This window comes from Chlamydotis macqueenii, chromosome 25 (assembly GCF_036417535.1).
Source record: "Chlamydotis macqueenii isolate bChlMac1 chromosome 25, bChlMac1.mat, whole genome shotgun sequence".
Classification (NCBI taxonomy): domain Eukaryota; kingdom Metazoa; phylum Chordata; class Aves; order Otidiformes; family Otididae; genus Chlamydotis; species Chlamydotis macqueenii.
Window position 1 is genome coordinate 806,500 of NC_141580.1, and position 25,615 is coordinate 832,114.

General features: G+C 64.1%; 2 protein-coding genes across 4 annotated transcripts; both read left to right on the plus strand.

The window, feature by feature from the left end:
• The first annotated feature begins 6,460 nt into the window (after nucleotides 1-6,460).
• Nucleotides 6,461-13,026, plus strand: MSL1 (MSL complex subunit 1). Its single transcript, XM_086766985.1, has 8 exons — nucleotides 6,461-7,051; nucleotides 9,339-9,562; nucleotides 9,861-10,246; nucleotides 11,158-11,222; nucleotides 11,470-11,537; nucleotides 11,810-11,934; nucleotides 12,019-12,091; nucleotides 12,252-13,026. Exons 1-8 carry the CDS (start codon nucleotides 6,476-6,478, stop codon nucleotides 12,340-12,342), a joined length of 1,608 nt encoding a protein of 535 aa, XP_086623111.1. The 5' UTR covers nucleotides 6,461-6,475; the 3' UTR covers nucleotides 12,343-13,026.
• A 698-nt stretch (nucleotides 13,027-13,724) lies between these two features.
• Nucleotides 13,725-25,615, plus strand: CASC3 (CASC3 exon junction complex subunit). Of its 3 annotated transcripts, none has more exons than XM_086766976.1 (14): nucleotides 13,725-13,993; nucleotides 15,136-15,163; nucleotides 15,515-15,552; nucleotides 17,207-17,365; nucleotides 17,452-17,603; nucleotides 18,048-18,224; nucleotides 18,432-19,123; nucleotides 20,883-20,947; nucleotides 21,188-21,302; nucleotides 21,917-22,015; nucleotides 22,784-22,998; nucleotides 24,118-24,240; nucleotides 24,384-24,460; nucleotides 25,157-25,615. In XM_086766976.1, the coding sequence occupies exons 1-13, from the start codon at nucleotides 13,745-13,747 to the stop codon at nucleotides 24,417-24,419; spliced, it is 2,148 nt and encodes a 715-aa protein (XP_086623102.1). In that variant the 5' UTR covers nucleotides 13,725-13,744; the 3' UTR covers nucleotides 24,420-24,460; nucleotides 25,157-25,615. The 3 variants fall into 3 exon arrangements, with proteins under 3 accessions (XP_086623102.1, XP_086623101.1, XP_086623100.1); XM_086766975.1 differs by having other exon boundaries at nucleotides 24,397-24,460; XM_086766974.1 differs by lacking the exon at nucleotides 24,384-24,460.

The window sequence follows — 25,615 nt, forward strand, 5'->3', positions numbered from 1 at the left end:
CGCCACCGGGGGGACACCCCCCCCCCCCCCCGGCCTCCCAGCCCGCGGGGACCGGCACCGGCCCCCGCACCGGGGACAGCGGGGGACACCGGAGCACGGCAGCGGCCCCCGCACCGGGCACCCCTGGCACCCCTGGCACCCTGCACGGCGCTGTCCGCTGCACTGGGGACAGCGGGGGGGACACCGGAGCACGGCAGCGGCCCCGCACCGGGGATGCCTGGGTACCCCGGCACCCTGCACGGCGCTGTCCGCTGCACCGGGGACACCCAGGCATGACACTGTCCCCTGCACCGCTGACACCCAGGCACAGCAGTGGCACCCCTGTCACCTTCCACGGCACTGTCAGGGGACACCTGGGTGCAGAACGTGGCACCCCTGGCACCGGGGACACCCGGGCACAGCACCAGCACTCCTGGCACCCAGCATGGCACTGTCCCCTGCACTGGGGACACTGGGGGACACCTGGCACTGAGCACAGCATGGTCCCTCCACGGGAACAGATAAGCGTGGCACTGTCCCCTGCACGAGGGACACCTTGGTCCCTGTGCTGGCACCCTGCACTGCGCTGTTCCCTGCACCGGGCACAGCACCAGCACCCCAGGACCCTGCATGGCACCGTCCCCTGGGGACACCCAGGCACCTGTGTCACCCAGCACAGCATGGTCCCTGCACCAGGAACACCCAGGTCACCCCATATGGCACTGTCCCCCGCATGGGGACACGCAGCCACGCTGTGGCACCGGCACTGCAGGAGCCCCTGCACCAGGGATGTCCACGCACAGCACGGCAGCGGCACAGCCCCTGGCACAGCCCCAGCACGCACCACAACACGGCACAGCCAGACCCCTGCCCAGCGCCATGCTGTGCCCCCCACCCATGTCCGCCTGCCTGTCCCCGGTGCCACCCGGGCAATGTGCTGCCCGGGGCGGGGGCCTGGTGTGGCACGTGCCTGGCAGCAGCGGCCCAGCCTGGCCCCGGTCCTGGCCGCTGCGGGGGCTGCGGTGAGGTGCTGTGCCCGCTGCCGTGGTGCCAGGGCAGAACCCTGAGCGGACCTGAGTCGCAGCGCCAGGGCCAGCCCAGCCTGGCAACGCTGGGGTCTCTGGGTGCTCACGGCCCCGGGGCGGGAGGGCTTTGGGGGTGCCGGCACCCTCCTGGGTGCCATGTGCTGGGTGCTGGCCTGGCCCCGGGCCAGGAGGAGAAGGTGCAGAGCGCAGCCGTGCCAGCGCCGGGAAATCCTCGGAGCTAATCCTGCCGGAGGGGAGGCCTCGGGCGCCCTGGCTGTGCCGGGAGCCTGCCTTCCTCAGTGGGGGTCCCTGTGGACCCTTGGCTGGGTGCTGGGGCTGCTCCTGGCTCGCAGGGCACCCCGTGGCACTGGGGCGGTGGGGACACCCCGTCACCCCGCGGGAAGTGCCCTCGCCCTGAGTCACCAGGCGGTTGCGTGGTGCCATGGCCACGCTGCTGCCGGTACCTCCGGCACAGAGAAATCCTGGCAGCTTCCGGAAGGATGTGTGGGGCCAGGCTGGCACGAGGGCCAGGGCACCCAGGGGGACGCGGGCCCCAGGGCACGGGACCCTCGCTGCCCCAGCCCCGCTCCCAGCGGCGCAGCCGTGCCCAGGCTGCCCCGAGCATGCAGGTGCCGCTGGCCCCACGCGGCGCCCCGGCACGTTCCTGGGCCTCGGCAATCAGCCGTGACTCAGCTGCTCACACCAGTTCGGAAAACAGCCCGGCACACGGCACGGCACACGGCACACGGCACGGAGCTGCACCTGTGCAGGGGCGCTCGGCCGCACCCGGCCACCCAGCTCCCACAGGGGTCCCCAAGGATGGGAGCGGGGCTGGGAGGGACGGGATAAACCCCATGGGTTTCCACGTGGGGTGGTCCCGCCGTGTGGCAGGGGTCCCGCCACGGGGCTGGGACCCCAGCACAGCAGGTCAGTGTGAGGGTGCCGTGAGCGGGGCCCCCAGGCTGGGCACAGCCAGGACGTCCCAGGAGCAGGATGGGGATGCTCGGTGGGCAGCAGGGCGGGGGTGAGGGGGCCACTGAAGACACCGGGACGGCGGGATGCTGCAGCTGGGCATGTGCCCGCTGCGCCCTGTGCTGGACCCTCGGCGGCCCCACGGCCGAGCTGTCCCAGGGACCCTCCCAGAGGCCAGGGTGGTGGGGACACCCCGACATGACAACCCCAGTGCAGAGGGGACACCTCAACCCTCCCCGAGGTCCAAGGTCGTCACGCTGCCGCGCTCAGGTGCCCGGTGAGCCCTGCCTGGCAGCGGCGTGGGGGGCACACATGTGCCTGTGCCCCTTCCCGCGCCATACCCCCCTGACTGCAGCCCCTGAACCGTCCCCAGCCCCCGGCCCCCACTGCCACGTCCCCCTGGGAGGGGCCAGGCCCCCTGCCCTGCAGCGGGGACCCCACTGGCCCCGGGGCCAAGGAGGCAGCCGAAGAACCGGCTGGGGTGGTGGTGCCGGGGAGCGGGCGCGAGGGCCGGCGGCCGCGTGCCCCCGTGCCCGGGTTGCCGGCGGTGCCGTGCGGCCGTGCCACGTGACGGTGCGCTCCGCTTGCCAACGCCTGCGTGCAGAGGGATTTATTTTTACTCCAGGCTGGCTGGGTTGTTTACCTCGTTGTACCTTTTCCAGGAAGAGGGGGGAGTGTCTCCGCCGGGGACGGGGGTCTGTTCCTGCCCGTTGGCCCCCCCCCCAGGCTGGGCACTGGGGGTCCGGCAGGGTGCGGACCTCCGCAGCGCTGTGGCCCCCACCACCCCCCCCACGCTCGGACGCCCTCCAAACCCGCTGTGGGGGCTGCAGCGGAGGGCGCTGGGTCTGGCCGTGGTCCCCGTGCTGCTGCGGGGCACAGCGTGCCTCAGTTTCCCCAGCTGTAGACGCGATGCTGCAGGGGGGGCAACCAGAGACGCGGGGTCTCATCCTGCTCGGGGGTCCTGTACCCCCCCCCCCCCCCCGAGCCCTCCTTTCATCCCCACAGGGTCCTGCTGATGGCAGCGGGCGGGAGGGCAGGGGCCGGGGTGCCGGGCAGGGCTGGGTGCGAGGGTTTTGGGGTGTTTTCTCGCTGCGCAGCAGCGGGACCGTGGCTGAGAAGCAGCCCTGGCCGGTCCCCAGGGCTCTTGGCCAGGGCCGAGGGCTCCGCGCTGCCAGCGCTGGCCTGTCCCCTCCCCGCGGAAAGGGAAAAAAAAAATAAATCAGGTAAACAAGGCAGGCCTGGCCCGGGCGGGGTGCTCTGGGCACCCCACGGCACCCCACGGTACCCCGGGGCGGGGCAGAGCTGGGCTGGGGGACAGAGACCCCGGGAGGTGCAGGGTCTGGGGGTGCAGGATGCAAGGGGGGCAGGGAGGGGCAGGATCTGGGGGTGCAGGGATCCCGGGGCAGGATGTGGGGGTGCAGGGGTGCACAGAGCCGTGGAGGCGCAGGATTGAGGAGTGAATGCACCCTGGGAGCGTGCGGGGACCCAGGGGTGCACGGAGGGTGCAGGGTCTGGGGGTCCAGGGTCTGGGGGTGCAGAGACCCCAGGAAGGTGCAGGGTCTGGGGATGCAGGGGTGGGGAGGGGGCAGCCCCGCCTTCAGGATGGGGCTGCGGCAGCGCTGCCCCCCCCATGCACCCACGCCCCCCCGGCCCCATAACCCTCCCCCGCTGGTGTTTGCGTTCCTCTTGCAGCCCCACGGCCCCGCACCCCCGACCCACCGGTGGGATGGGAGGGCGGGGGGCAGCGCCGGGGGCTGTGGGGGCTCCTTCAGCCTCACAGACCCCCCCCCTACCCCAGCCATGCGTGATGGGGAACCCACTCCCCTTTCCCGTGCCTCTATCTTCTGCCTTCCCGAAACGCAGCTGGGCAGGGGTGTGGGGCAGCCCCCCAACAGCCCCCTGGACCCCACGACGGGGGGACAACGGCGGCTGTGGGCGTCGAGGCCCCGGGCCGGCTGGCATCTGCAGCAGCCCGTGTGAGCGGGCGCTCCCCTCCTCCTCCTCCTCCTGCTCGGGCGCGGGGAGCCCTCTCCATCCCGCCAGCCGGTTGCGGCGTCACGTGGCGCTGGCATGTGAGCCCTGCTCCATTTTTAGCCCCAGCAGCCTCCCTGCGCGCGGCCCTGCTGCAGAGCCATGTGCGGGCGGGCGCCCGGCCTGCACGTGGGCCTGCCGCAGCGGGGGACGGGGGCACCGGGAACCCCCCGGCCCGGGTGCCGCGCGACCACGCGTGGGCGAGCGTGGCCGAGCGTGTGCGCGAGCACAGCCGGGCGCGCGCGCTCAGCGGGAAGGCACGGCCGGCTGTAGGGCTTGGCGTGACACACGGCACGCAGAGCGGAGGGGCTTCCCCTGCGGTACGGCCAGCGTGGCCCCAGCACCGCGGCGGAGGGGGGACCCCGCGACTCGCGGGGGGCTGCTGCGCCCCCCCCATCACCTCGCGAATGCAGCGCTGCAGAGAGGCACATCCCCCACGTGTCCCCTGCGCGTCCCCGGCACGTGCCCCGTGTGTCCCCAGCATGTCCCCAGTGTCGCAGCCCCGCGTACTGCAGAGGGGCGGAATGCTGCGTGTGCGTGTGCATACGTGTGTGTGCCGGGGCTGCAGTGTGGGGGGTGTGCGTGTGCATACGTGTGTGTGCCGGGGCTGCGGTGTGGGGGGTGTGCGTGTGCATACGTGTGTGTGCCGGGGCTGCGGTGTGGGGGGAGTGCGCGTGTGCATACGTGTGTGTGCCGGGGCTGCGGTGTGGGGGGTGTGCGTGTGCATACGTGTGTGTGCCGGGGCTGCGGTGTGGGGGGTGTGCGTGTGCATACGTGTGTGTGCCGGGGCTGCGGTGTGGGGGGTGTGCGTGTGCATACGTGTGTGTGCCGGGGCTGCGGTGTGGGGGGTGTGCGTGTGCATACGTGTGTGTGCCGGGGCTGCGGTGTGGGGGGTGTGCGTGTGCATACGTGTGTGTGCCAGGGCTGCAGTGTGGGGGGTGTGCGTGTGCATACGTGTGTGTGCCGGGGCTGCGGTGTGGGGGGTGTGCGTGTGCATACGTGTGTGTGCCAGGGCTGCAGTGTGGGGGGTGTGCGTGTGCATACGTGTGTGTGCCGGGGCTGCAGTGTGGGGGGTGTGCGTGTGCATACGTGTGTGTGCCGGGGCTGCAGTGTGGGGGGTGTGCGTGTGCATACGTGTGTGTGCCGGGGCTGCAGTGTGGGGGGTGTGCGTGTGCATACGTGTGTGTGCCGGGGCTGCAGTGTGGGGGGTGTGCGTGTGCACGTGTGCAGTGGGGCTGTGGTGGCTGCAGTGGGGGCTGCAGTCCCTCACTTCGGGGGGGGAGGGTGTATGCATGCATGCACATGTATACATGCATGTGCGTGTGCACGAGTGTGCTGCAGTCTCTGCGGGAGGGGTGGTGCAAGGGTGGGTGCGCGTGCACGCACCTGCACATGTACACCAGCACCGCAGGCTCTGCAGGGCTGCGCATCGCTGTGCGTGTGTGTGTGCAGACACGGGGGGGGGGGCTGCAGACCCCTGGGGGGTGGAGACTTGTGCGCTCACGGGGGGGCTGCAGCCCCACGGGGGGAGCCTGCAGACTCCGTGGGGTGGGGGGTGTGTGTGCACACGGGGGGGCTGCAGCCCCACGGGGGGAGCCTGCAGACTCCGTGGGGTGGGGGGTGTGTGTGCACACGGGGGGGCTGCAGACCCACGGGGGTGTGGGGGGGGGTCTCTGCACAAGGACAGGGGGGCTGCAGACCCACGGGGGTGGGGTGTGTCTGTGCGCTCGGGGGGGGCTGCAGCCCCGCGGGGGCACTACCGGAGTCCGGCTCACGCAGGACACCCCCCCCTTCCTCGCCCACTCTGCGTGGAGGGATCGTGGCGGTGCCCCCCCTCACCCCCCGCCGCGGGTCGGGTCCCGTCTCCGTGGGGCCGCGCCGTGACGGACGGACCCCGGTGGGCGGCGGGACGCGGCCGCGTGGGCGGGCGCGGGACCCCGGCGCGCTCCAGGCGGAGCCGCCGCGCTCGGGAGCCACCGGGCGGCCGCGCCCCGCAACTACGGGCCCAGGACCCCCTCCTGGCCCCACGGGACAGCGCCCCACGCGGGACGGGCGCCTCCACGCGTGAAGACCACCCCCCGGCCCGGGTGCGGGGGGGCCGCCCCCGCGGGTGCCCCTCGCTCCGTCCCGCGCCCCCCAGGTGCCCCCGCCCCGGCTGCCGCCGGCGCATGCGCACCGAGCCCGGTTTAAAGGTAACGGGGGGCCGCCGCGCGGGCCTGGCCTCCACCCGCCCCCGGTACCGGCTCCGCGCGTGGGCCCCGGCTCGGCCCTGCCCCACGCAGGGAGGGGGCGAAGGGGGGAGGGGGGGGTGTAGCATCCCGCGGCCCCCCCCGGGGCGGGGGATGCGCCGCGCTGATGGCGTGGGGGCCCCGCCACCCCCCAGTCCGCGCAGCCGGTGGCGACCGCCGCCGTCGTCGCTCCGTATCGGCGGGCGGTAACGGGGCGGCGCGGAACGGCGGGGCCCGGCCATGAGGTCCACGGCCTTCCGGGCGGCCGAGCCGCCGCGGGGGGGGCGGCGGCAGCAGCAGCAGCAGGAGGAGGAGGAAGAGGAGGAGGAGGAGGAGGAGGAGGAGGGGGAGGGCACGGCCCCGCACCGCCCGCCGCCCCGCCGGCCCCGGGAGCCGCCGCCGCTGGGGGCACACAAGGGCCGCGGCGGCGGGGTGGCGGCGGCGGCCGAGCAGCAGCAGCGCTGGGCCGGGCCGGTGCCGCTGGCCGGCGGCAGGGAGGCCGGCGCGGGGGATGCCGGCACCCGGCCGCGCTGCCAGGCGGGGCTGCCCGGGCGCGGCGACGCCGGGGAGGCCTCAGCGGGAGCGGGACCGGGAGCGGGGCCCGCCGAGCCGGATCCGCCGCCGCCTGCCGCCGCCGAGGGCAAGTGGAGGAGCGGCCCGCGGCGCGGCGGGATGGGGGCCGGCGGGGGCTCGCCGGGGCAGGCGGCCTGCCTGCGGCAGATCCTGCTGCTGCAGCTGGACCTCATCGAGCAGCAGCAGCAGCAGCTGCAGGCCAAGGAGCGGCAGATCGAGGAGCTCAAGGCCGAGCGGGACACGGTACGAACGGGGCCCCGGGGGGGGGGGTAGCGGGCGCGGCATAGCAGGGGTTAAACTGCCCCCCCCAAGGGGTTAACCCCCAAGGGGCAGGGCACACAGCACCCGGGGTCCCCCAGAGCCCCTGCCCACCCACAGGTAAGTGTCCCCCCCCGGCACCCAAGGGGTTAACGCCTCCCCCGTGGGGTCACTGTCCCCTCCCTTTGGCGGGCTAATGCCCCCCCCCCCCCCGGCTGTAACACCCCCTCCCCAACATGCCCTGAGGGTTAATGCCTCCCCAAGGGGCAATAACGCCCCCCAAAGGGTTAATGCCCCCCCAGGGCCAGTAACGCCCCCTCAAGGAGTTAATGCCCCTCCCAAGGGATTAATGTTCCCTGTTACAGGGTTAATGCCCCCCAGGGGCAAAAATGCCCCCCCCCAAATGGGTTAATGCCCCTCCCAGGGGATTAATGCCCCTCCTCAGGCCCCCCGGGGCAATAACGCCCCCCACAAGGGGTTATTGCCCCCCGTTACGGAGTTCATGCCCCCCCTCGGGAGGTTAATGCTCCCCCAAGGGATTAACGCCCCTCCCCGGGACACCAGGGGCCATAACGCCCCCCTAGCAGGTTACTGCCCCCCCGAGGGGTTAATGGTCCCCATAACAGGGTTTTGCCCCCCAGGGGAGTTAGTGTCCCTCCCGAGGGCTGGTGGCCCCGCGTATTGGTGGCCCCCCCCCCCCCCGGGGTCGGTGCCCCCCCCCCCCCAGACAAAGGCCGGCGGGGGCACAAAGGCCCGGGGCGGGGCGGGCCGGCGGGGGTTAACGGGCCGCCGCCCGCCGCCATGGCAACGCGCCCGCGGGGCGGGGGAGCCCTTAAAGGGCCCGCGGCGCTTTCCCGCCCAGTCGGCCGCGCGGGGGTTAACTTAAAGGGGCCACGTCACCGCGCTTACGGGTGGAGGGGGGGGGTGCGGCGGGGCACGGACTCGCGTGGGCCCGCGGGCAGCTCTGCCGCCCCTGCTGGGCGCTCCTGCTTGCCCTGCCCCACCGAGGAGGGGCTGCCCCCCACCCCGGGCACGGGGGAGTCCCCACGGCCACGCAGGGCTGCCTGCCTTGCCCGTCTCACGCGGGGGGGCCCTGGGGGGCTTGACCTGTGCTGTGTGCACCCCGCTGCAGGGCTCGGCTGAGCTTTGCCCGCCACGCCTGCCCTGCCTGCAGCGCCCCACGGATGCTGTGCTTTGCCCCCCACGGGTGCCCTGCCCGCGTTGCCCCACGGGTGCGGCTGTGCCTCACCTCACGCCCCGCACCCGCATTGCCCGCCTGCCCCAGCCGTCCCCGGCGAGGCGACGCGTGCCAGGAGACCGCGCTGACTGGGCCCGACTGCAGTGGTTGCGGTTGCGGCGGCCACGGTTGTGGAGGGAAGGGCCGCCCCACGTGGTGCAGGCGGTGCGGCTGCACAGCGATGCTGCGTCCTCGCAGTGTGTGCCGAGTCCTCCAACATGGAGGAGCTGCTGCGGCGAGGCCGTGACGGGGATTCACCCTGGAGCATCTTCCAACGGGGGTTATACTGCCGGGGATGGGCAGCGGGCAAAGCCCGGTTTTGTCGGAGGGACCCCTCTAAATGGCGAGGTGAGGCTCGAGGACGGGTGACTGCAGGCAGGTGTCACCGAGTGCTTGCCCTCTAATGAATCCCACATCTAATTACAAACGGCCCGTGCCCTCTCCGGGTGCTTGGGGAGGATGTGGCAGAGATCGAGACCCCCAAATTGCTCCTCAAAACGTGTGGGGTTTGCAGCCAGCTGCGGCCCTCCTGCTGCGGGGATGGGCAGCGCTGGAGTGGGAGAAGCAGCCGGAGTGAGCGAGTGGCCATTTTGTCCCGTTTGGACGTCGTAGCCCCTGCCTGCCAGCGTTGCAGTTGAACTGTCTGGGGGTGTGATGGCCACAGCGCCTGGCGCTGGTTGCAGATGCTGCCCTCGGCCTCCTGTCCCCTCTGCCGTGCCGGCTGAGCCCCAGTGGGGACGGCTCAGCTGTTTAGGGGCTCCTCGCAAAACATGCTCCTGCACCCCGAGCGTTGCCAAGAAATTGCCAGGTAAATGCCGGGACGGGCACATTTTGCTGCGGGCAGGGCACCGCAGTGGCGTGGCACCGCATCCGCGGGCGATGGCGAAGGTGTGGGTGCTGCGGGTGGGCTCTGCCCCAGGCTGTGTCCCTGCTGCCAAAGGGGTGTGCGGGCAGCTGCCCCGGGGGAGCAGGGGCGCAGGCGGGGGTTCTCCCCAGGAGCGTACCCCCGAGGTGAGCCCTCGCCCTGCGTTGCAGCTCCTTGCGCGGATCGAGCGCATGGAAAGGCGGGTGCAGCTGGTGAAGAAGGACAGCGAGCGGGAGAAGCACCGCATCTTCCAGGGCTTCGAGGTGGACGAGAAGGCGGAGGCGGAGGCATGCGAGAAGCTGCCGCTGGAGTGTCCCCAGGACCTGCTGGACCCACCCCCGACCCTGCAGCCCAAGCACTTTGCCTATGGCCGGAATGGGAAGGGGCATAAAAGGTAGAGGGTGCTGGGGGGGGATGCGTGGGGTCTGGGGGGGACAGGGAGGACTTTCCCCACGGCATCACCCTCCGTCCGTGGGGCTGACACTCGACCTGCCCGGAGAGGCTGCCGGGCACTGGGAGCGCATCCTATTGACCATGGGCGTCAGCTAGGGGAAACCTGGGCGAGGAGCAGGAGGTCCCAAAATTCTGGGGAAGCCCCTCTTGCCTCCGGAAACCTGCCTCTGGCTGGCCCCGGTGTGACAGCCCCGGTGCGGGGTGAGGATCTGTGCGCTCAGCTCCTCTTCCTTCCACAGGAAGCCGACGTTTGGGAGTGCGGAGAGGAAGACGCCCGTTAAAAAACTGGTGTCTGAGTTCTCAAAAGTGAAGAGTAAAACTCCGAAACACTCCCCAGGGAAGGAGGAGTCAGGTGGCTCCTTGTCTGAAACTGTTTGTAAACGAGAACTGCGGAGCCAAGAGACTCCGGAAAAACCCAAGTCGCTCTTGGAGACCCCGCTCCGAGCCTCGGCCCTGCCGAAAGGCCCCGGCGCCCATCCCAAGGAGAAGGGCTTCTTCAGCAGCGAGACAGATGACCTGCCCTATCTCTCAACGACAGAAATGTACTTGTGCCGCTGGCACCAGCCGCCCCCGTCGCCGCTGCCGTTGCGGGAGCCCTCTCCAAAGAAGGAGGAGACTGTAGCAAGTAAGCGATGGAGAGCCCGCCGTGGCGCAGGTGGCAGCGTGCTGGGTGTTGGGGCTTTGCCCGCCTCGGGGCCAGCACGGCGGATGGGGAACGGGGATCGGTGCCCTCACCCCGAAGCCGGCAGAAGGCAGATGCGGTGGGAGAGGTGCAGGCTGCTGTGCCGCGCTGCCGGCTCCTCCCACGGTGGCCGGTAGCAGCCCTGCTGCTGGTGATGGGCTCTCCCGAACCACGTCTTCAGCTCGCCCTGCTCCGGCACGCGCCGGGCTGCCCCTGTGCTGGGCTGCCGCTGCCTGCACGGCCGAGCCAAGAGCCAGTGCGCCGGGCAGGGCCGCCGACCCTGTGCCTCTTTAGCTGCCCAATTTGCCACGCGGCCTGTGCGCCTGTTTGAGCAAGAGGTGAAGCAACTTCCCGTTGGCAGCTGGGAGACGTGTGTCTGCCTCGCGCCACTGCCGCGCCACGCAAGTTCCTTGAATCTGGTGCCAGCTCAGCCAGATGCCCCTTCCCAGTCTGTCTCCTCCGGGTCCCACGGCGCGGCGAGCACCGGCGATGGGGAGCGCTGGGCTGTGCCGTGGCAGTTGCCAATGCTGCCGGCGGAGGCTGCGCTGGATGGCCGAGCGCCCTGGTGCAGGGGGAGCTCGGTGCGTCTCCTTTCGGAGCGACTCAGGTTTGCTTGCGTGCTTGACCAGGGGGATGACGACGAGCTCGCCCTCCTGGCTCTGCCTCCCCCCCAGGCCCCCTCAGCCAGCGGCATCGCCCAGCCTGGCTCAGAACCGGGGTTTGGGGAGGCTGAGCTGCGCTCCCTGAGGGAGGGATGGGCTGGAAAGGAGCGGCAAGGCGGCGGGAACGGGGTTGGAGCGTGGGGCCATGGGGTTCCCAGCGCAGGGCTAACAGCCTGGCCTCTCGCCCTGCAGTTCCGTCTTGGAGGGACCATGTCGTGGAGCCCCTGAGAGACCCCAACCCCTCAGACCTCTTGGAGGTACGTACGCCGTCCGAGCCGGTGTTGCCATGGGTGCTTTCCCAGCTGTTTCACCGCTCCAGGAGAGCAGCTTGCGGCGTTCCCCGCTGCTGCGGGCCCAGCGGCATCTCGTCCCGGTGGCAAATCCCGGCTGCGGTTGGAGGGCTGGGGTGGGGGTCAAGGACCAGCCCCTCTGTGCTGCTGCAGCTCCGGCTGCCGGCTGAGGACTGCTCCGGGCAGACGCGCTCATCCCTGCCTGTTGTTGCAGAACCTGGATGACAGCGTCTTTTCCAAACGGCATGCGAAGCTGGAGCTGGATGAGAAACGAAGGAAAAGGTGGGAGCAAAGAGGGCGATGGGGGCCCGGGGTGCCCGGCAGAGCGGGTGGTGTGTGCCCGCTCCCACAGGGAAGGGCACGGCGGGGAACATGGGATCTGTTTGCCTGGGGTGCAGCCGGCAACTGGAACAGGAACCAGAAACGCTCTGGAGAAGGGATGCTCCCGCATTGCCTCCAGCGCGGCAGCGCCGGCACAGCCCCCTGACTCCTCGGGAGGGTCGAGGCGCTCGCTGCCTGCGGGTTCTCACTGCCTGGGGCGTCGCGTTTTCCAGGTGGGACATCCAGCGGATCAGGGAACAGAGAATGCTACAGCGGCTGCAGCTCCGAATGTACAAAAGGAAAGGGATTCAGGAGTCGGAGCCTGAAGTTACCTCATTTTTCCCTGAGCCAGATGATGGTGAGTGCTGTTGGCACTGGGGGGCGGGCAGGGCTTTTGGGGGGCAAGCGGGGGCTGCGTAACGCTCCGGTGTCTCTCCCACAGTGGAAAGTTTGCTCATCACCCCCTACCTGCCTGTTGTTGCCTTTGGCCGGCCCTTACCAAAACTGACCCCACAGTGAGTACTGGTGTCACTGGGAGCAGAGGGGGACGGGTTGGGCAGAGCCGGGCACCGCTGCTCACGCCGGCATCCTTGGCGCCAGCCGCTGGGAAAGGCGCTGGGGACGGCACTGGCACGTCACAGCTGCGCTGCACGCTGACACGGGCTCTGCCTGCAGGAACTTCGAGCTGCCCTGGCTGGACGAGCGCAGCCGCTGCCGGCTGGAGATGCAGAAGAAGCAGACGCCGCACCGGACCTGCCGGAAATAGCAGAGCCGCCGGGAGTTCTGCGGGTCACCGGGTTGCGCCGACGGCCACTGCCCTCCCCTGCCTTCTCGTTGACGGATGGTTTGGTTCCTCCGTGACCTTGGTTTTGTTCTCTTGGGTTTTGCAACACGTTCCCCGGACTTGTCCCCCCGTGGCAGCAGCTGTACCCGCTGCGGCACTGGCTGCTGGCCGAGGCTTCCCACCGGCTGCTCCGGTCCCAGGGGCAGCGGGCAGACCCCAGACCCGTCCTGCCCATCCTCGCTGCCTGCTGCAGCTCCGCACGCTGCCCTTGTTCCTCCTGCGGACGGTGTTCGGTTTATTTTGGACATTCGGCTTCGAGCCGCGGGCAGGAGCGCGAAGACCACCGGGACCAGACCGTGGTGTTGGGGGCTGCTGTGTTTGCCGGCCGGGGGGGGGCTGCATCCTGCCGGGACTCTGCCCGCCGCTGCCGCCGTGTTACGTTTGGTTAGAAAACGGGATGAACACCGGTTTGTGTCCGAGGGGCGCGGGAGGCGGCAGCGGGGCCCGGCGCTGCCAGCCGGTGCCAGGAGCGGAGCGCTGGGAAGCCTCTTTGGTTCCTCCCCCCCCACACCTCTTGAGTGGCTGTAACGGGGTCGGAGGGGAGAGTTTAAAAACAATTTTTTTTTTTTTTTTTTTTTTTGTGAAATAGAAATCCTATGCGCACAATTTTGTTGGGTTTTTTTGTTTTTTTGTTTTTTTTAAACTTTATTTTTAAATAATTTAAACGTTTTGAGGGCGCGAGGTGTGCCGTGAGGAGCGGGGGGGTGGGGGGTGGGGGGGGGTGGGGTCCCCTCCCCGGCCGAGCCCCCGGTGCCCCGCGGAGCCGGGGTGGGGGCGGGGGCTGTGCGCGCGGAGCCGCCGCTTCGCTTTTGCTCTGTTGTGATTCCCCGGGCCGGGGCCGGGGCCGCGCTCCCCCCGCACCGCACCGCGCCCCCCCCGCACCGCACCGCGCCCACGGGGTTTACCGGAAGGAGACTTGGTGGAAAAAACGCTTAAAAAAAAAAAAAAAAAAAATGTTTAAAAAACTAAGTTATGCGCGCTTTGGCGGCGGGGGCGTCACGCGAGGACACAGCCGTTCCATTTTTATTATTATTATTTTATTTTATTTTTTTTTTTTTTACAATAAACGAGCAAAACGGACGCTGCGTGCTGCTGTCTGCCTGCCCTCCCCCCCCCCCCCGCGCGCACGACGCCATTTCCGGCGCTGTGACGTCGGCGGCCCTGCCCGGCGCGCGGCTGCCCCCTGCCGGGAAGCCAGGCGGGCGGGGCGGAGGCGCGCAAGCGCTGTCGGGGACGTCGGTGGCGTCACGGCGCGGGGGCCGCCGGGAGGCGTAGTCCGTCCCGTGGTGCCCCGCGCCGCCGCCCGCCCCCGCGGCTGCCCAAGATGGCGGACCGGCGGCGGCAGCGCGCCTCGCAGGACAGCGAGGACGACTCGGACTCGGCCGCCTCCGACAGCGCCGACTCGGCCGCCCGCTCCCGCTCGGCATCGGGCTCCCGCTCGGGCTCCGGTTCACCCCGACCGCCTCACCGTCCGCCGCGGGGCACCACCGGGGCCCTCAGCGCGGGGCCGCGGGGCCGCGGGGCCGAGAGCGCTGCCGGCGGGGCGGCCAAGAGCGCGCCCGAGTCCGAGTGTGTGAGTGCGGGCGGCGGGGGCGGCTCTGCCGCCGGGGGGCCGGGGGCAGTTGGGGGCCACGGAGCCGGGGTGATGGGGTGGCACTGGGGCCTGAGGGGGGGGGGGGTCTGGGGGGGCGTTGGGGGGCGGGGGAGGCTGGGGGGGCACCAGGCTGGGGAACTGGGGGAAGGGAGCTGGGTCGTCCCCCCGCGTGTGTGTGCGGGGGAGCTGGGCTGCGGGAGAGCGGGGCTCTGCGGCACCAGGCAGGGGGTTCCCTGCGCCCCGGGGCTGGGTCCCCGCTGGGGGTCCTGTCCCCAGCCCTGGGGTCTCTGTGGTGGGGAGGGGTATTTGCTGCCCGGTCAGGCCTTTTCCGCTCTTTAGCATCTCTGTTTTAAGTGAAAAAAAAAACCCTTTTGGGGGGGGTTGCGGTGCGGCTCTCCCCCAGCTCTGCAGGGCAGTTCTCTGGCAGTTTAGGGCTGGGTGTGATTTTATCCCGTCGGAGGTTTGTAGCGCCGGTTATTTCCAATTCCTCCCAAATCGCAGCGTATTTCTCCTTGGTTGTTTTGGCATTTGGGCTTATCTCGTTCATGCGTTGGCTGGTTTTTATTTTTGATCTGGGGTTGTTTTTACTGCACAGCTTGAGCAGTCTGCTCTTTTCCTACAAACTTTCCCTGCTCTGAGCGGTTGCTCTTCATCCTGCGTCTTCTCTCGGGTGCAGGGTTGTATTTCCGTCGCCGGGGTCTCTAGCAGATGTCTGTCTGAGCTCAGTCCCGCTCGGCATCTGTTCGTTATTCCTGGGCTCCTGCTTTAATTAATCCCCTTGTCCTTTCCCGGGTTGGCCGGCTGGCTCTATCGAGGGAGCGGGGCCTGGTTTTTCCGTGTTGCTCCTTTCCCTCTGAAGACTCCCAGCAGTTAACACAGTTTGTGCGTTTTTTCTTGAGCTGCATTCCCTCAGCGTAGCTCACTCTAGAAAGGTCTTGGAGAAAGGTACTGGGAGCCCTGAATTTATTTCTTCTTTCTCGGTCGCTGAAGCTGAACTTCCAAGGGTGAATGCGATAGGACCGGGACCAAACCTTGTTGTAGTTGTGCCTGGGATCGTGGGGTGCCGCAGGGACCTGGCTGCTGACCTCCGCTAACGCACCTTTCTCTCCCTCTCTCCGCAGGAAAGCGAGGATGGCATTGAAGGAGATGGTGAGTAACAACTCTGGCGCTGCAAGTGTTGTCTGAGTGCAGACAGTAAAAACCAGACAAATTGCCTCTTCCAATAGTTCTGCGGTTGTTATAATCTTAAATATGACCTCGTAACAGCAGGCAAATGTGAGGTGGAGGGGCAGCGCACCCCAAACTTGCCCTCGCCTGCTCCTGTGTGAGCCGATGATGGTGTTCATCAGGGACACTTTGGTGCTGGCCTCTGACTTCCCCTCGGAGGGACCGTTCCGTGTGCCTGTGCCGGCGGGCGCCCACAGCGGGGCACGTTACACTCAGAGAGAAGCTGTGTTTCTGCTTCTGCCCTGACACCAAACTCCTTTTTCTCCCCCGCAGCTGTACTCTCAGATTATGAAAGCGCAGAAGACTCGGAGGTAAGAGAAGTCTCTGTCCTGGTGTTAAGGGGTTCTGCCGAATGACTGCATCTCGTCTAATTTTAGCACAAAACCCAGTTTGTGTCCTTCGTTCTCTTCCACTGACGATGTCAGCTGCGATTGCCTTTGTCTCAAGATACCAGCTCGTGTGCTTCGCAGCAGGCGTGCAGGGACTCGGAGCGAGCTGCGCTGCAGCGTAGCCGTCGCTGCTGCAGAGGAAAATGGTCTCCTGCAGCCTGAGCCCCTCGCTGGGCGGTTCCCTGGCACATGGTGCTGGGCCCAGCCCTGGGGAGAAGCCGCCTGTGCTGCCGGGGTGGGTGTAGGGCCGGTGTGCGTTGGGGGAAAAACGCCTGGCTCCTCAGACGTGGCGAGCAGAATTTGCGATGGCCGAGAAGGGCGTGGGAGGAAGTGCAGGAGGCTGGTTACGTTCTAATTAGTTGAAATTAAAAAGGTCAGTGCTGGGTTGGAAGCGTCCCAGGCAGCATCCCTGTCTCCTGTGGCTGGAGGGGTGACGCAGCCCGTGAGTGCTGGCAGCTCTGTGCTGAGGAAACCCCGCCTCGTGAGCGCTGAGACGCCCCGCCTGTGCCAGGGAGGCAGCTGGGGCAGCAGGCTCTGGCTGTAGGGTTTTCCTGGATTTTTAGTTCAGAACTGTAAGTTTAACATTTTGAGGAAGTTTAGAGAAGTTCTGGTTTCTATTGATTACAATGAAGGCTTTCTAGTGAAAACCCTTCTCTTGAGGCAGCTGTTCTGCAAGTCTTGAGGGGGCAGCAGTTAGAGAAAGCACAAATCGATAACGCAGGTGAAGTCGGAGCGCGTAGGAGCTGTGAGTTTGTGAGGTAATCTCTGCCCTTGGTGAGGAAGGAGCATGGCGGGCCGTAGGGGCGGCACGTGGGGGTAAGGGGCGGCCCCCCCTGCTCACCGTGCAGCAGCTCTTCAAGCCTGGAAGCCTGCGCGGAGCCTCGGCGCCCGCTGAAGCAGAGCAGTGCCGGTGGGGCTGTGGGAGCAGCGGGGGTATTGCATCACTGGCATGCCAGGATGACTCTGTTCCTGTGCCTAAAAATAATGCCACGTCTGGGTTTCCCCAGCGTAAACAAAAGGAGCAGTTGATGTGCAAATACGCTGTGTTGAAAGAGAAAAATAGAGCAGTCTTTTTGTTAATCACAGAGCTATTTTTAGTGTCAGTTGCAGCCTAAGCAAGGCTCCTGGAGGGTGAAACGAGGTCACGCTCCTGCGAGCAGAGTGCTCCGAGTGAGTCAGCTGAGTAACTCCAGGGAATTTGGAAACGCAGCACTGGCTGGATCCGGGCCCTCAGCGTGGGAAGGAAGGGACGGTCAGAGGGCCCTTGTTCGCTGGTCTCCCTGGCTTGCACGAGCCCTTTCCTTTCGGAGCGGTGAGAGGCTGTGGGTTTGTGGGGTAGCTGGTCCCGGCTCTGTGCTAGAAAGCCTGACTGTTGGATCTGGTGTCGGTGGGGAGAGGGGTTCCATAAAAATACAGGGATAGGAAGGACTTTGGGAGCTAATCCTCTGCTTTGAGAGAGTCAGGTCTCTAACAACTGGAACAGGGATCTACCTCCGGATTTGGGGCCTCGTGTGGGGAGATTCCTGGTGGGACCTCCTGCTAAAGGTGCACGTTTGTGTAACTGGGGCTCTTTCAGGCAGAGGAAGAGGATTACAGCGAGGAAGAAAGTGCCAAAGTGGAACTGAAGCAGGATAGTAACGATTCCTGTGAGTCAGCGGCAAAAGCAGAGAAAGGGGATGAGAAACCCGACTCCAAAGGTGCTGTAACTGGTGAGAGGCAAAGTGGGGATGGGCAGGTAGGTGTTAAACATGTGTTCTCTGGGCCGTGGGGGCTTCTCGCAGAGGGACTGCTGCAGTGATAAGAGCTGTCTGATTTTGACAGGAGAGCACTGAACCTGTTGAGAATAAAGTTGGGAAAAAGGTTTCCAAGCACCTGGACGACGATGAGGATCGGAAGAACCCGGCTTACATTCCACGCAAAGGGCTTTTCTTTGAGCACGACCTCCGAGGGCAGACGCAGGAGGAGGAGGTCAGGTATGTGAGCATCCCCCGCGTGTCGGCCTGTCTCGCGCGAGGTGAGGCTTACCTGCACGCCAGCATTTGGCAGCACAGCTCCTTGCTTCGGTGTGAAGTGCTGAGAAGGCATCAGCAGGGAGGGTCCGTCTCTGCTTCTGTTGCCTGCTTGCAGTGTCCTGCCAGGACATTTTGGCTCTTTTGTTTTGAAGGAGAGACTGAGGGTGGTGCAAAAAAAACACCACAAGGAAGGCCTCTTGCCAGTGAGCAGTGACCCTTCTGGCAGCTTTTCAGAAATAGCAGTGGGCAGACCAGCAGCTTCTGGGCAGCAAGAGCGGGAGGAGGAAGAGACGCTGTCTTCTGTGCACGCCCTGCCCTAGCAAGGACTCTCTGTGGGGCTGGCTGAAGCTGCCGCATCTCCTTGGCTTTGCAACAACCTCTTGGTCCTCCCTGTGTAACTTCCAGGCCAAAGGGTCGTCAGCGGAAGCTGTGGAAGGACGAGGGCCGCTGGGAGCACGACAAATTCCGGGAGGACGAGCAGGCCCCCAAGACCAGGCAGGAGCTGATTGCGCTTTATGGCTATGACATCAGGTCAGCTCACAACCCCGACGACATCAAGCCGAGGAGGATGCGCAAACCAAGGTGAGCAGCAAAGTCACACTCGAGCTTGGCTTGTCCCAGAGGGAGACGGGTCTGAAGCCCCGAGGAGGGAAAGCCCTGTTGTTGGCTTTGGCTGTGGGATGGGACCTTGGTCCTGCAATTTCCAGACACTGCATCTGAGGTTCCCTGGCACCGCGGCAACTCTCGCCCAGAGAGTTTCCAGCTGTTTGTACTATTTTTCTCCCTTAGGTTTGGGAGTCCTCAGCTAGACCCAAACTGGTCCAACGAGAGGCCAAATAAACCCCCAAGGCACCAAGGGGCAGACAGCACTTCAGCCCCACCACGAACCTTCACCAACAGGAGCTCTGCAGGTACAGGGAGGATGCCCCCGCCTAGGAACTACCCGAGGATGGGGGGCTACAAAGAGACCCGTCCAGGCTACCGAGCTTCGGAAGCAAGTGTTCAGCACCTGTCTCGAAATGGTGAGCAAGCGAAACAGGAGAGCAACTTCCGAGCCAAGCGTGCAGAGCAAACCCCACCGAGAGACAAGTCACCCGAGCTGGAGGTGGCACACGACCACAGCAGCCCTGTGAAGGAGGAGGTTGCTTTGGAGAACCAAGCCGCGGCTGCTGATGCTGCACAGCCGCCGCCAGACAGACCAATTGAAAAGAAGTCTTATTCCCGGGCAAGAAGGACCAGAATCAAAGCTGGGGATGCAGGGAAGCTGGCAGACGAAGTGCCTGCTTCGGAAGGGCTGGCTCCTGTGCCTCCAAAACCTGTGCAAGCCGAAGCGTCCCCCCCACCAGCCAAGAGCAGTAACTGGGAGTCGCCGGTGGAATCCAGCTTGGACGGACTCGAGCAAGAGATGACCCAAATGAATCTGGCGGAGCAGAACTGGACGCCGGGGCAGTCGCAGTTCATGCAGCCCCGGGAGCTGAGGGGTAAGTGGGTGCAGCCTGTTGGTGTTCCACCGCAGCCCCAGCGAAAGGCCATTCTGCATTTGCGTAGTCGGCCAGAGCCGAGCTGCCCCTGCCTCAGTCCGTTCTCAGGGTGGGTACGTCATGGCCATGTGAGCCGCTGAGGAGGTGCGATAGGGATGGTCAGAGAGGACAGAGCAAGAGAAAAAGAGGAAATTAAATATTCCAGTGCAGGTTGATTGAATTAGGGCTGGGAAGGACACGGGTAGATCCTTTCCCTCTCTCTGCCCTGTTTTGCGTTGAGAACAAGAAAGGTTCAGTGAAGCTGAAGGCCTGTGTGTGGAGCAGGCAGCTGGGACTTTGTGCGCTGTGGATCACGGTGAGGCCGGCTGCTGCCGCAGGAGTGGGTTCGGCAGATAAGGAGGGTTGTGCTTGGTTGGCAGGTAAGGGTGATGAGTGATCCAGCTCCTGTAATGTCCTGCTTAGGGGCAGGAGGGAATTTTCCTCTATTTACCAGCTTATTTCCTACCGTTGAGATTTGGTTTCCGCTAGCTAAGGCCTGGCTGGGATTGGCAAATCCATTTGCAGCTGGTAGGAGGAAGCTGCTCTGTTGGCAGCGCAGGCGGGCCGGCTGGGGGAGGGCTGTGTGGCAGAGTGCCCCCTGAGCGGCTGAGTTCTAGTTGAGCATCCATGCGAGAGGTCGTTCAGGTATAATTATCTCTTTGCAGAACTGCAGTATTTTCTGGGGAGCGTTAGAGTCCTTCCCAAGGGAAATAAAACTGGAGCAAGGAGAAGAAGGTGACTGGCTGCTTTCATAAGCATAACTTGAGGTTTGGGTCATGAAACCATAAGTCATCTTGTGCTGTGACTGGTAAAATCTGTGTGTGAACAGACCCCTGGTCTTGGCTGCAGAGGTGAGCAGGCAGACTTCAGACGTGCCAGGATGGGAGTTCAAAAGTGCTGTGATTTGCAGCCGAGATGATGTACTCCTTTGATTATGTACTCTTAATAATAAAGCATCTTAACAAATGTACCGTGAGGCAGCTCTGGACCGCGGGTAGGAGACTGCTCTCTGTCCGCGAGAAGGGCGTGTTTCCCTGCTGCCCCTTTGTTTCTCCCCAGCAGAGAGGGTAGCAGTTGACCCTGGGAGGCGTTTGGCTGGATGAGCCAGCCGTCAGGTCGTTCTCTGTACAGCGGGTGAGCCTGCACGTGTATTTGCAGTATCAGTGATCCATGGGCGCTTTCAGAGTTTGCTTTGTCCACTTTTGCTCCCCCGGAATCGCCTGTGACCAGTTTGGCACTGTGGTTTTGAATGTGCGGCTGTAACTTTGTTGTTTGAATTAGAAGGAGCTCGTGATGGAAGTGGTTATGCCCTGTAGAGTTTAACCTGCAGCTTACCCCATCCCGCGTGGATCCTTGTTTCTGCTCTGGAGAGATCCTTGTCTCCGCAAGAACAGAATTTAGATCAGGACCTGCATTTCAAGCTGAGGATTTTTTTTTAATCAAGATTTAAAAGGTGTTGAGCAATGTAGATGATTGCACAGTGGCATGGCAGCTTCTAATTTGTACTGAAATATTTAAAATTGTAGGCTAAGAGATGAAGTTGTTAGAAGGTTTCTGGTCATGAAAGCAAGAGCTGTGTCTCTTCACAGAACCATAACGTCCCTGGGCTGCCGGTGCTCCTGCAGCCGGCGCCGGGCGTCTCACGGCAGTGCCCTCAGGTGAGGTGGCTCCTCACGGGGAACAAATGCAAACCGTAATAACCAGTTTGTTTCTTCCCCAGGTATTCCTAACCATATGCACGTGGGAACTGGGCCACCGCCGCAGTTTAACAGGATGGAGGAAATGGTAAAGCTTGTTGCATGGAGTGTGCCTCTTGCTTTTAGAAATGCAGAAGTCCAGCGTTTATTTGTTTCTGAGTTGTAGTAATTAGCAGCTGCCCTGACACCTCAGCCTTTCCCTTTTCATCGTTTTTACTGTGTGACTCAGATAGAGGTTTGCCGGGGGTGGCGGGTGGGTGCTCCCTCGCTGGAGGGGGGGTTCCTGCCCCTCGCGCTGACCTTCGCCGATGCCTTTGGACTCTTTCAGGCGGTGCAGGGGGGCCGCGTGAAACGCTACTCATCGCAGCGGCAGAGACCGCCAGTGCCGGAGCCTGCCCCGCCCATGCACATCAGCATCATGGAAGGGCACTACTACGACCCACGTGAGTGTTTCCTTCCCACTCCGAAAACTTCGTGGCTGCTCAGACCTGGGCCGCTCCTGAGCGGCTCCCCCCTCTCCTGTTAGGGTCGGGAAGATCGGGGGCTTTTTCTTCCCTTTCCTTTGTAAATAGCATTGCTGCATCGTCTCGTTACGGTAACTAAAGAGCTGTCTGGGCCTCCCTGGTTGGTGTTTAAGCCCACTGAAGTACAGTCGCTGTTACTGCCTCTCCTTCCTGTGCAAGGGTTCTCTAGGACACTGCTTTCCTTTGTGAGAACTAGGATTTAAAATTAACTGGAAATCAGAGCAATGTCTTTGACTTTTGAGAGCGGGGAGAATTACAGAACAAGACTGAGGATGGATTAGGAATTTACTCTGGCATTTGAAGTGTTGGAGGAGAAATTCCCCGAATATTCTGCTTTGTAAGGGAGTAGGAGGCTTTTCTGTTGGCAGCACGTAGCGTCTGTGAGCCTGGTAGACTGCGTGTGCCGATGGGAACGTAGCTTGCAGCACTGCGTTCAAGTCTTGTGGCCGTAGCTGGCTGGGGTGCGCGAGTGACTTGCTGCAGTAGAACAAAATGGGGTGGAGCTTTTCCTTACCAACTGTTGTGTGTTGCAGTGCAATTCCAGGGACCAATCTACACCCACAGTGAGAACCCGGCCCCGCTGCCGCCTCAAGGGATGATTGTGCAGCCAGAAATGCACCTCCCTCATCCAGGTGAGGAGCCAGCTCCCCAGCGGAGCACGGGACAGCGGGTACCAGCCTTGCAGTCCTGCCCTGGGGAGGCTCAGCCTGTGCTGGGGAGCAGATAACTCTGGTTTTGCACAGCCTTTGTCGCTGGGGGAATCCATTTTCCCTGTTTCTACAACATGGAAGAGAGACACTTCCCTCGTGCCAGGAGGCTGCATCAATATAAATTTTAAGGAAAGAAAAACTAGACGTGTCTGGCCCTGGCAGCAGTGCAGGACCGAGATGATCTGAACGTTTTGACAGCTCTAGCTGGGTGTCTGCAGGTTCTGTGCAGACCCTCCTGGCTGAGTCACTTCCCCTTCAGTGGGGCGCTGGGCTCTGCCAGCTGTTGTGCTAGGCTGGTTCTTCAGTCCCTGCTGCTTGTAGATCAGAAAAGAAAAGCGGAAATGAGAGCTGTTGAATTGGCCTGTTCTCTATCCTGCCCACAAAAACTGTTTCCGGAAGTTGGTGTAGTGACCGGGGCCCTGTCCGGTTCTGGTAAATTGGGATCCCGACGTTGGGGAGGGGGCCGTGCTGTGCTGTGCTGAGAAGTGCTTCCCTTTTTTCCTCCCCAGCGCGGGAGCTGAGGTCTCGTGGCTGCAGGAAACGCCTTTGAGCAAAGTGCTTCTCCTTCCTGCTGGGGTGGGGAAGGCGCAGCCGTGCTGACCTGCTGGCACCGCAGCCGCCCCAGCCCTCCACAGGATGTGCTGGCTTTACGTGTGGCGTCACGTTCAGCTTATTTTTGTCGCTTCCCAGGTTTACATCCCCACCAGACGCCAGCCCCCATGGCAAACCCTGGGCTGTACCCTCCGCCAGTCTCCATGCCCCCAGGCCAGCCCCCACCGCAGCAGCTGCTTGCACCAACTTACTTCTCCCCTCCTGGAGTCATGAATTTTGGGAATCCTGGCTACCCCTACCCCCCAGGAGCACTGCCGCCTCCGCCCCCTCCTCATCTCTATTCCAACACGCAGGTAAGCCAGCTGCACTGCGCAGCTCCTTCCTGAGCAGGAGCAGGATCCTGTGGACTGGGCTGTGTTGTCTGAGGCTTTCTGGGAGAGGATGCGGAGCAGCTGAGCTGCTCTTGGTGGGAGGTTGTTTACTGTCATCCATCTCACGTTGTAGGGTGGGTAACTGGAAGGGATTACTGCCACGGCTGCTGTGCAGCTACCCTGGATTTAGGGTCTAGTGGATGAAATGCCTGCGTCGGTGGGTCTCGGAATCGAGGTCTTCCCCGACAGAACAGGGAAGCGGCCCACCAGGAGCCTGTGAATCGTTACGTCCCCCCCAGGGCCGTGCTAAGCCAAGGACACCTTGAAAATTGCTTTGGAAATCCTTTCTGTTGGAGATGGAGGCTGGAAACTGGCCGGCGCTGTTCTTGGCACCAGCCGGCAAAGGCCGTGGTGTGACCAGCACGGGGCTGGCTTTTCCTGCCCGACCTCCGATCTGCGGCTGCGGATCTCTGCGGGACCGCGACGGGGAGCCCGCCGTGCGAGCGGCACACGGCTGACACGCAGTGGCAGGCCAGAGATGTGCACGCTCGCCGGGCCCTGCAGCCTGTGACCTTCCCAGCTGCTCCGGCCCGAATCGGCCTGCTTGGGGGGCAGGTCCTGAGCCCCTGCGCAGCTGGAGGGGATCGCGGTGTGCAGAGGAACCGCTACCTGCCTTGTCAGTGCGGAAAAGCAGTAGCTGCTGCTGTTGCAAAGCACAGACGTTACGTGGCAGTTGGGAAACTCTGCTGGGTGAAGGAAACCCATCTGCTGCGAAATTCAGCCTGGCGCGGCTGCGGGTTGCTGCAGCGTGTACCTGCCCGCCCTCCCGAGCGCGGGGCGGCCCTGGCGGGGGGCCGGGGGAGGAGAGGGTCCTCCGGGAGTTGTAGGTGCTGCTGTTCTTCGTAGCCTTGGGGAGCCCAGCACAAATCCACCCCCATCCCCTTGTGGCTACTCGCCCTTGCTGCTGGGTGGTGGCGTCTTTTCACAGCGCAGCTGTGTGCCGTAGAGGCTGTCTGAGGCACGTGGTGCTCTCGCAGGATGCGTGGCTTTCCGCACACCCCCCAGCGAAAGCGCTGACCCTTCTGCTCTCTGGGAACGCAGGCCCAGTCCCAGGTGTACGGAGGGGTCACGTACTACAACACTGTCCAGCAGCAAGTTCAGCCCAAGCCTTCTCCACCTCGAAGGACGTCCCAGCCTGTGACCATCAAGCCCCCGCCTCCTGAGGTACCATCCTCTCGGCGTGAGTCTGTGCGCGTGTGATGCCGTTGGGGTGTGCGCAGTGCTGCAGTCTCCCTCTCCCATCCCAAAAATACATTGTTTTAAGAAAGCCTTAAACTGTCTAATCTTTGACATGTCCCAAACATCAGCTTCTCGTTGCAGGTGGTAAGCAGGGCTTCAGTTAATTTGAGTTACTAAATACTTTAAAACTAAACCCACGTAAAAAGTAAGTCCAAAGATGACTCTTGCTTTTTTTTTTTTTTTAATTTGCTCAGGGTAGAAAACAATACACTTTAGAGAGAGAAAAATCCAGTGCTAAGCTAGGAGGCAGTGGCTTTTCTGGAAGAATAGATGTCAAGACCTTAGTAGGTAGTTCAGGCAGCAGACTTAAATGCTTTCCAAAGATGAGAGCCGTTTCTCTGTGCTGGGAAGAGTTTCCTCACTCCAGTGCTGTGAGCTGTGCGTGTGTGCGCGCCAGCGTGCACATGTGCGTTTTGGTTTCCTTTTTAATACCTTGCTTGGCGTGTGGGAGCTGAGTGAGCCTGGATCGCGGCAAGCCCAGACCCGGGCAGGCGTGTGCGGTTGTTTCCCCGTACGTGGGGAGGTGGCGTGCGGTGCAGAGAGGGCTGGGAAACGTGCAGCGTTTGTAAATCCATCACGAGATCGTCTGATCGAGGTGCCCTTCGAAAGGCCTCGCGATGGAAAAGTGTTTAACCGCGAAGAGAGCTTGGCTGAAGGGAGCTGGTTGCACCCAGAGCAGGCACGGAGAAAGCCGAAAGCACGGGCGGGCGGCGGTTGCGTTTCGGCACCCAGGCGTGGGGGGCGTTTGCTCGCAGGACCCTGGCAATAGTGCTGCGACTCCCGCACGGTGCTCGTGGTGCAGTGGCCTCAGCCTCTGGTTCTCTTTCCTCTTCCCCACCAGGACAGCAAAGGTGAAAAATCAAAGGAGAGGAGCAACACGTAGGGATGCAGCCGTGGGAATCCCAACGCCAGACCCGGCACCTCGGCAAGGAGGAGGCTCCTTCTCGGGAACGACTCCTTCCCTGTGCGTAGGTGAGGCAGCGGGATGAAATCAGTGCACCGTCTCGTGCTCAGGGCCAGGCACCTTCCCTCTCTGGTTCTACCAGCGCCCTCCTGAAAACCATCTCGCTGCTGCTGATCTGCTCTCCTTCCCCCTCCCTCCCTGGGCCACAGAGATCTCCGAAGAATCAACCCCAGAGTCGGTCCTTGGCCACAAGTTCTCGCAACTTCTCTCTTTTACTAAACGTCTGCCCTTTTCCCTCTCTAGGCTGTTAAACTCGACTGGCTTGATTGTGGTCTCTGTTTTTATTTAAGAAATGAACCAGCTCCCTCAGTAAAGCTGATTTGTTTCTTTTGGGTA

Excerpts from the sequence above, each read along its gene's own strand:
- MSL1 (XM_086766985.1), top strand. The coding sequence starts at position 6,476 with ATGAGGTCCACGGCCTTCCGGGCGGCCGAGCCGCCGCGGGGGGGGCGG. Across the intron at positions 10,247-11,157 it reads GAAGGAGGAGACTGTAGCAA|TTCCGTCTTGGAGGGACCAT; the intron begins GTAAGCGATGGA and ends CTCGCCCTGCAG. Across the intron at positions 12,092-12,251 it reads TTACCAAAACTGACCCCACA|GAACTTCGAGCTGCCCTGGC; the intron begins GTGAGTACTGGT and ends CTCTGCCTGCAG.
- CASC3 (XM_086766974.1), top strand. The coding sequence starts at position 13,745 with ATGGCGGACCGGCGGCGGCAGCGCGCCTCGCAGGACAGCGAGGACGAC. Across the intron at positions 17,604-18,047 it reads ACGCAGGAGGAGGAGGTCAG|GCCAAAGGGTCGTCAGCGGA; the intron begins GTATGTGAGCAT and ends TGTAACTTCCAG. Across the intron at positions 20,948-21,187 it reads TTAACAGGATGGAGGAAATG|GCGGTGCAGGGGGGCCGCGT; the intron begins GTAAAGCTTGTT and ends GGACTCTTTCAG.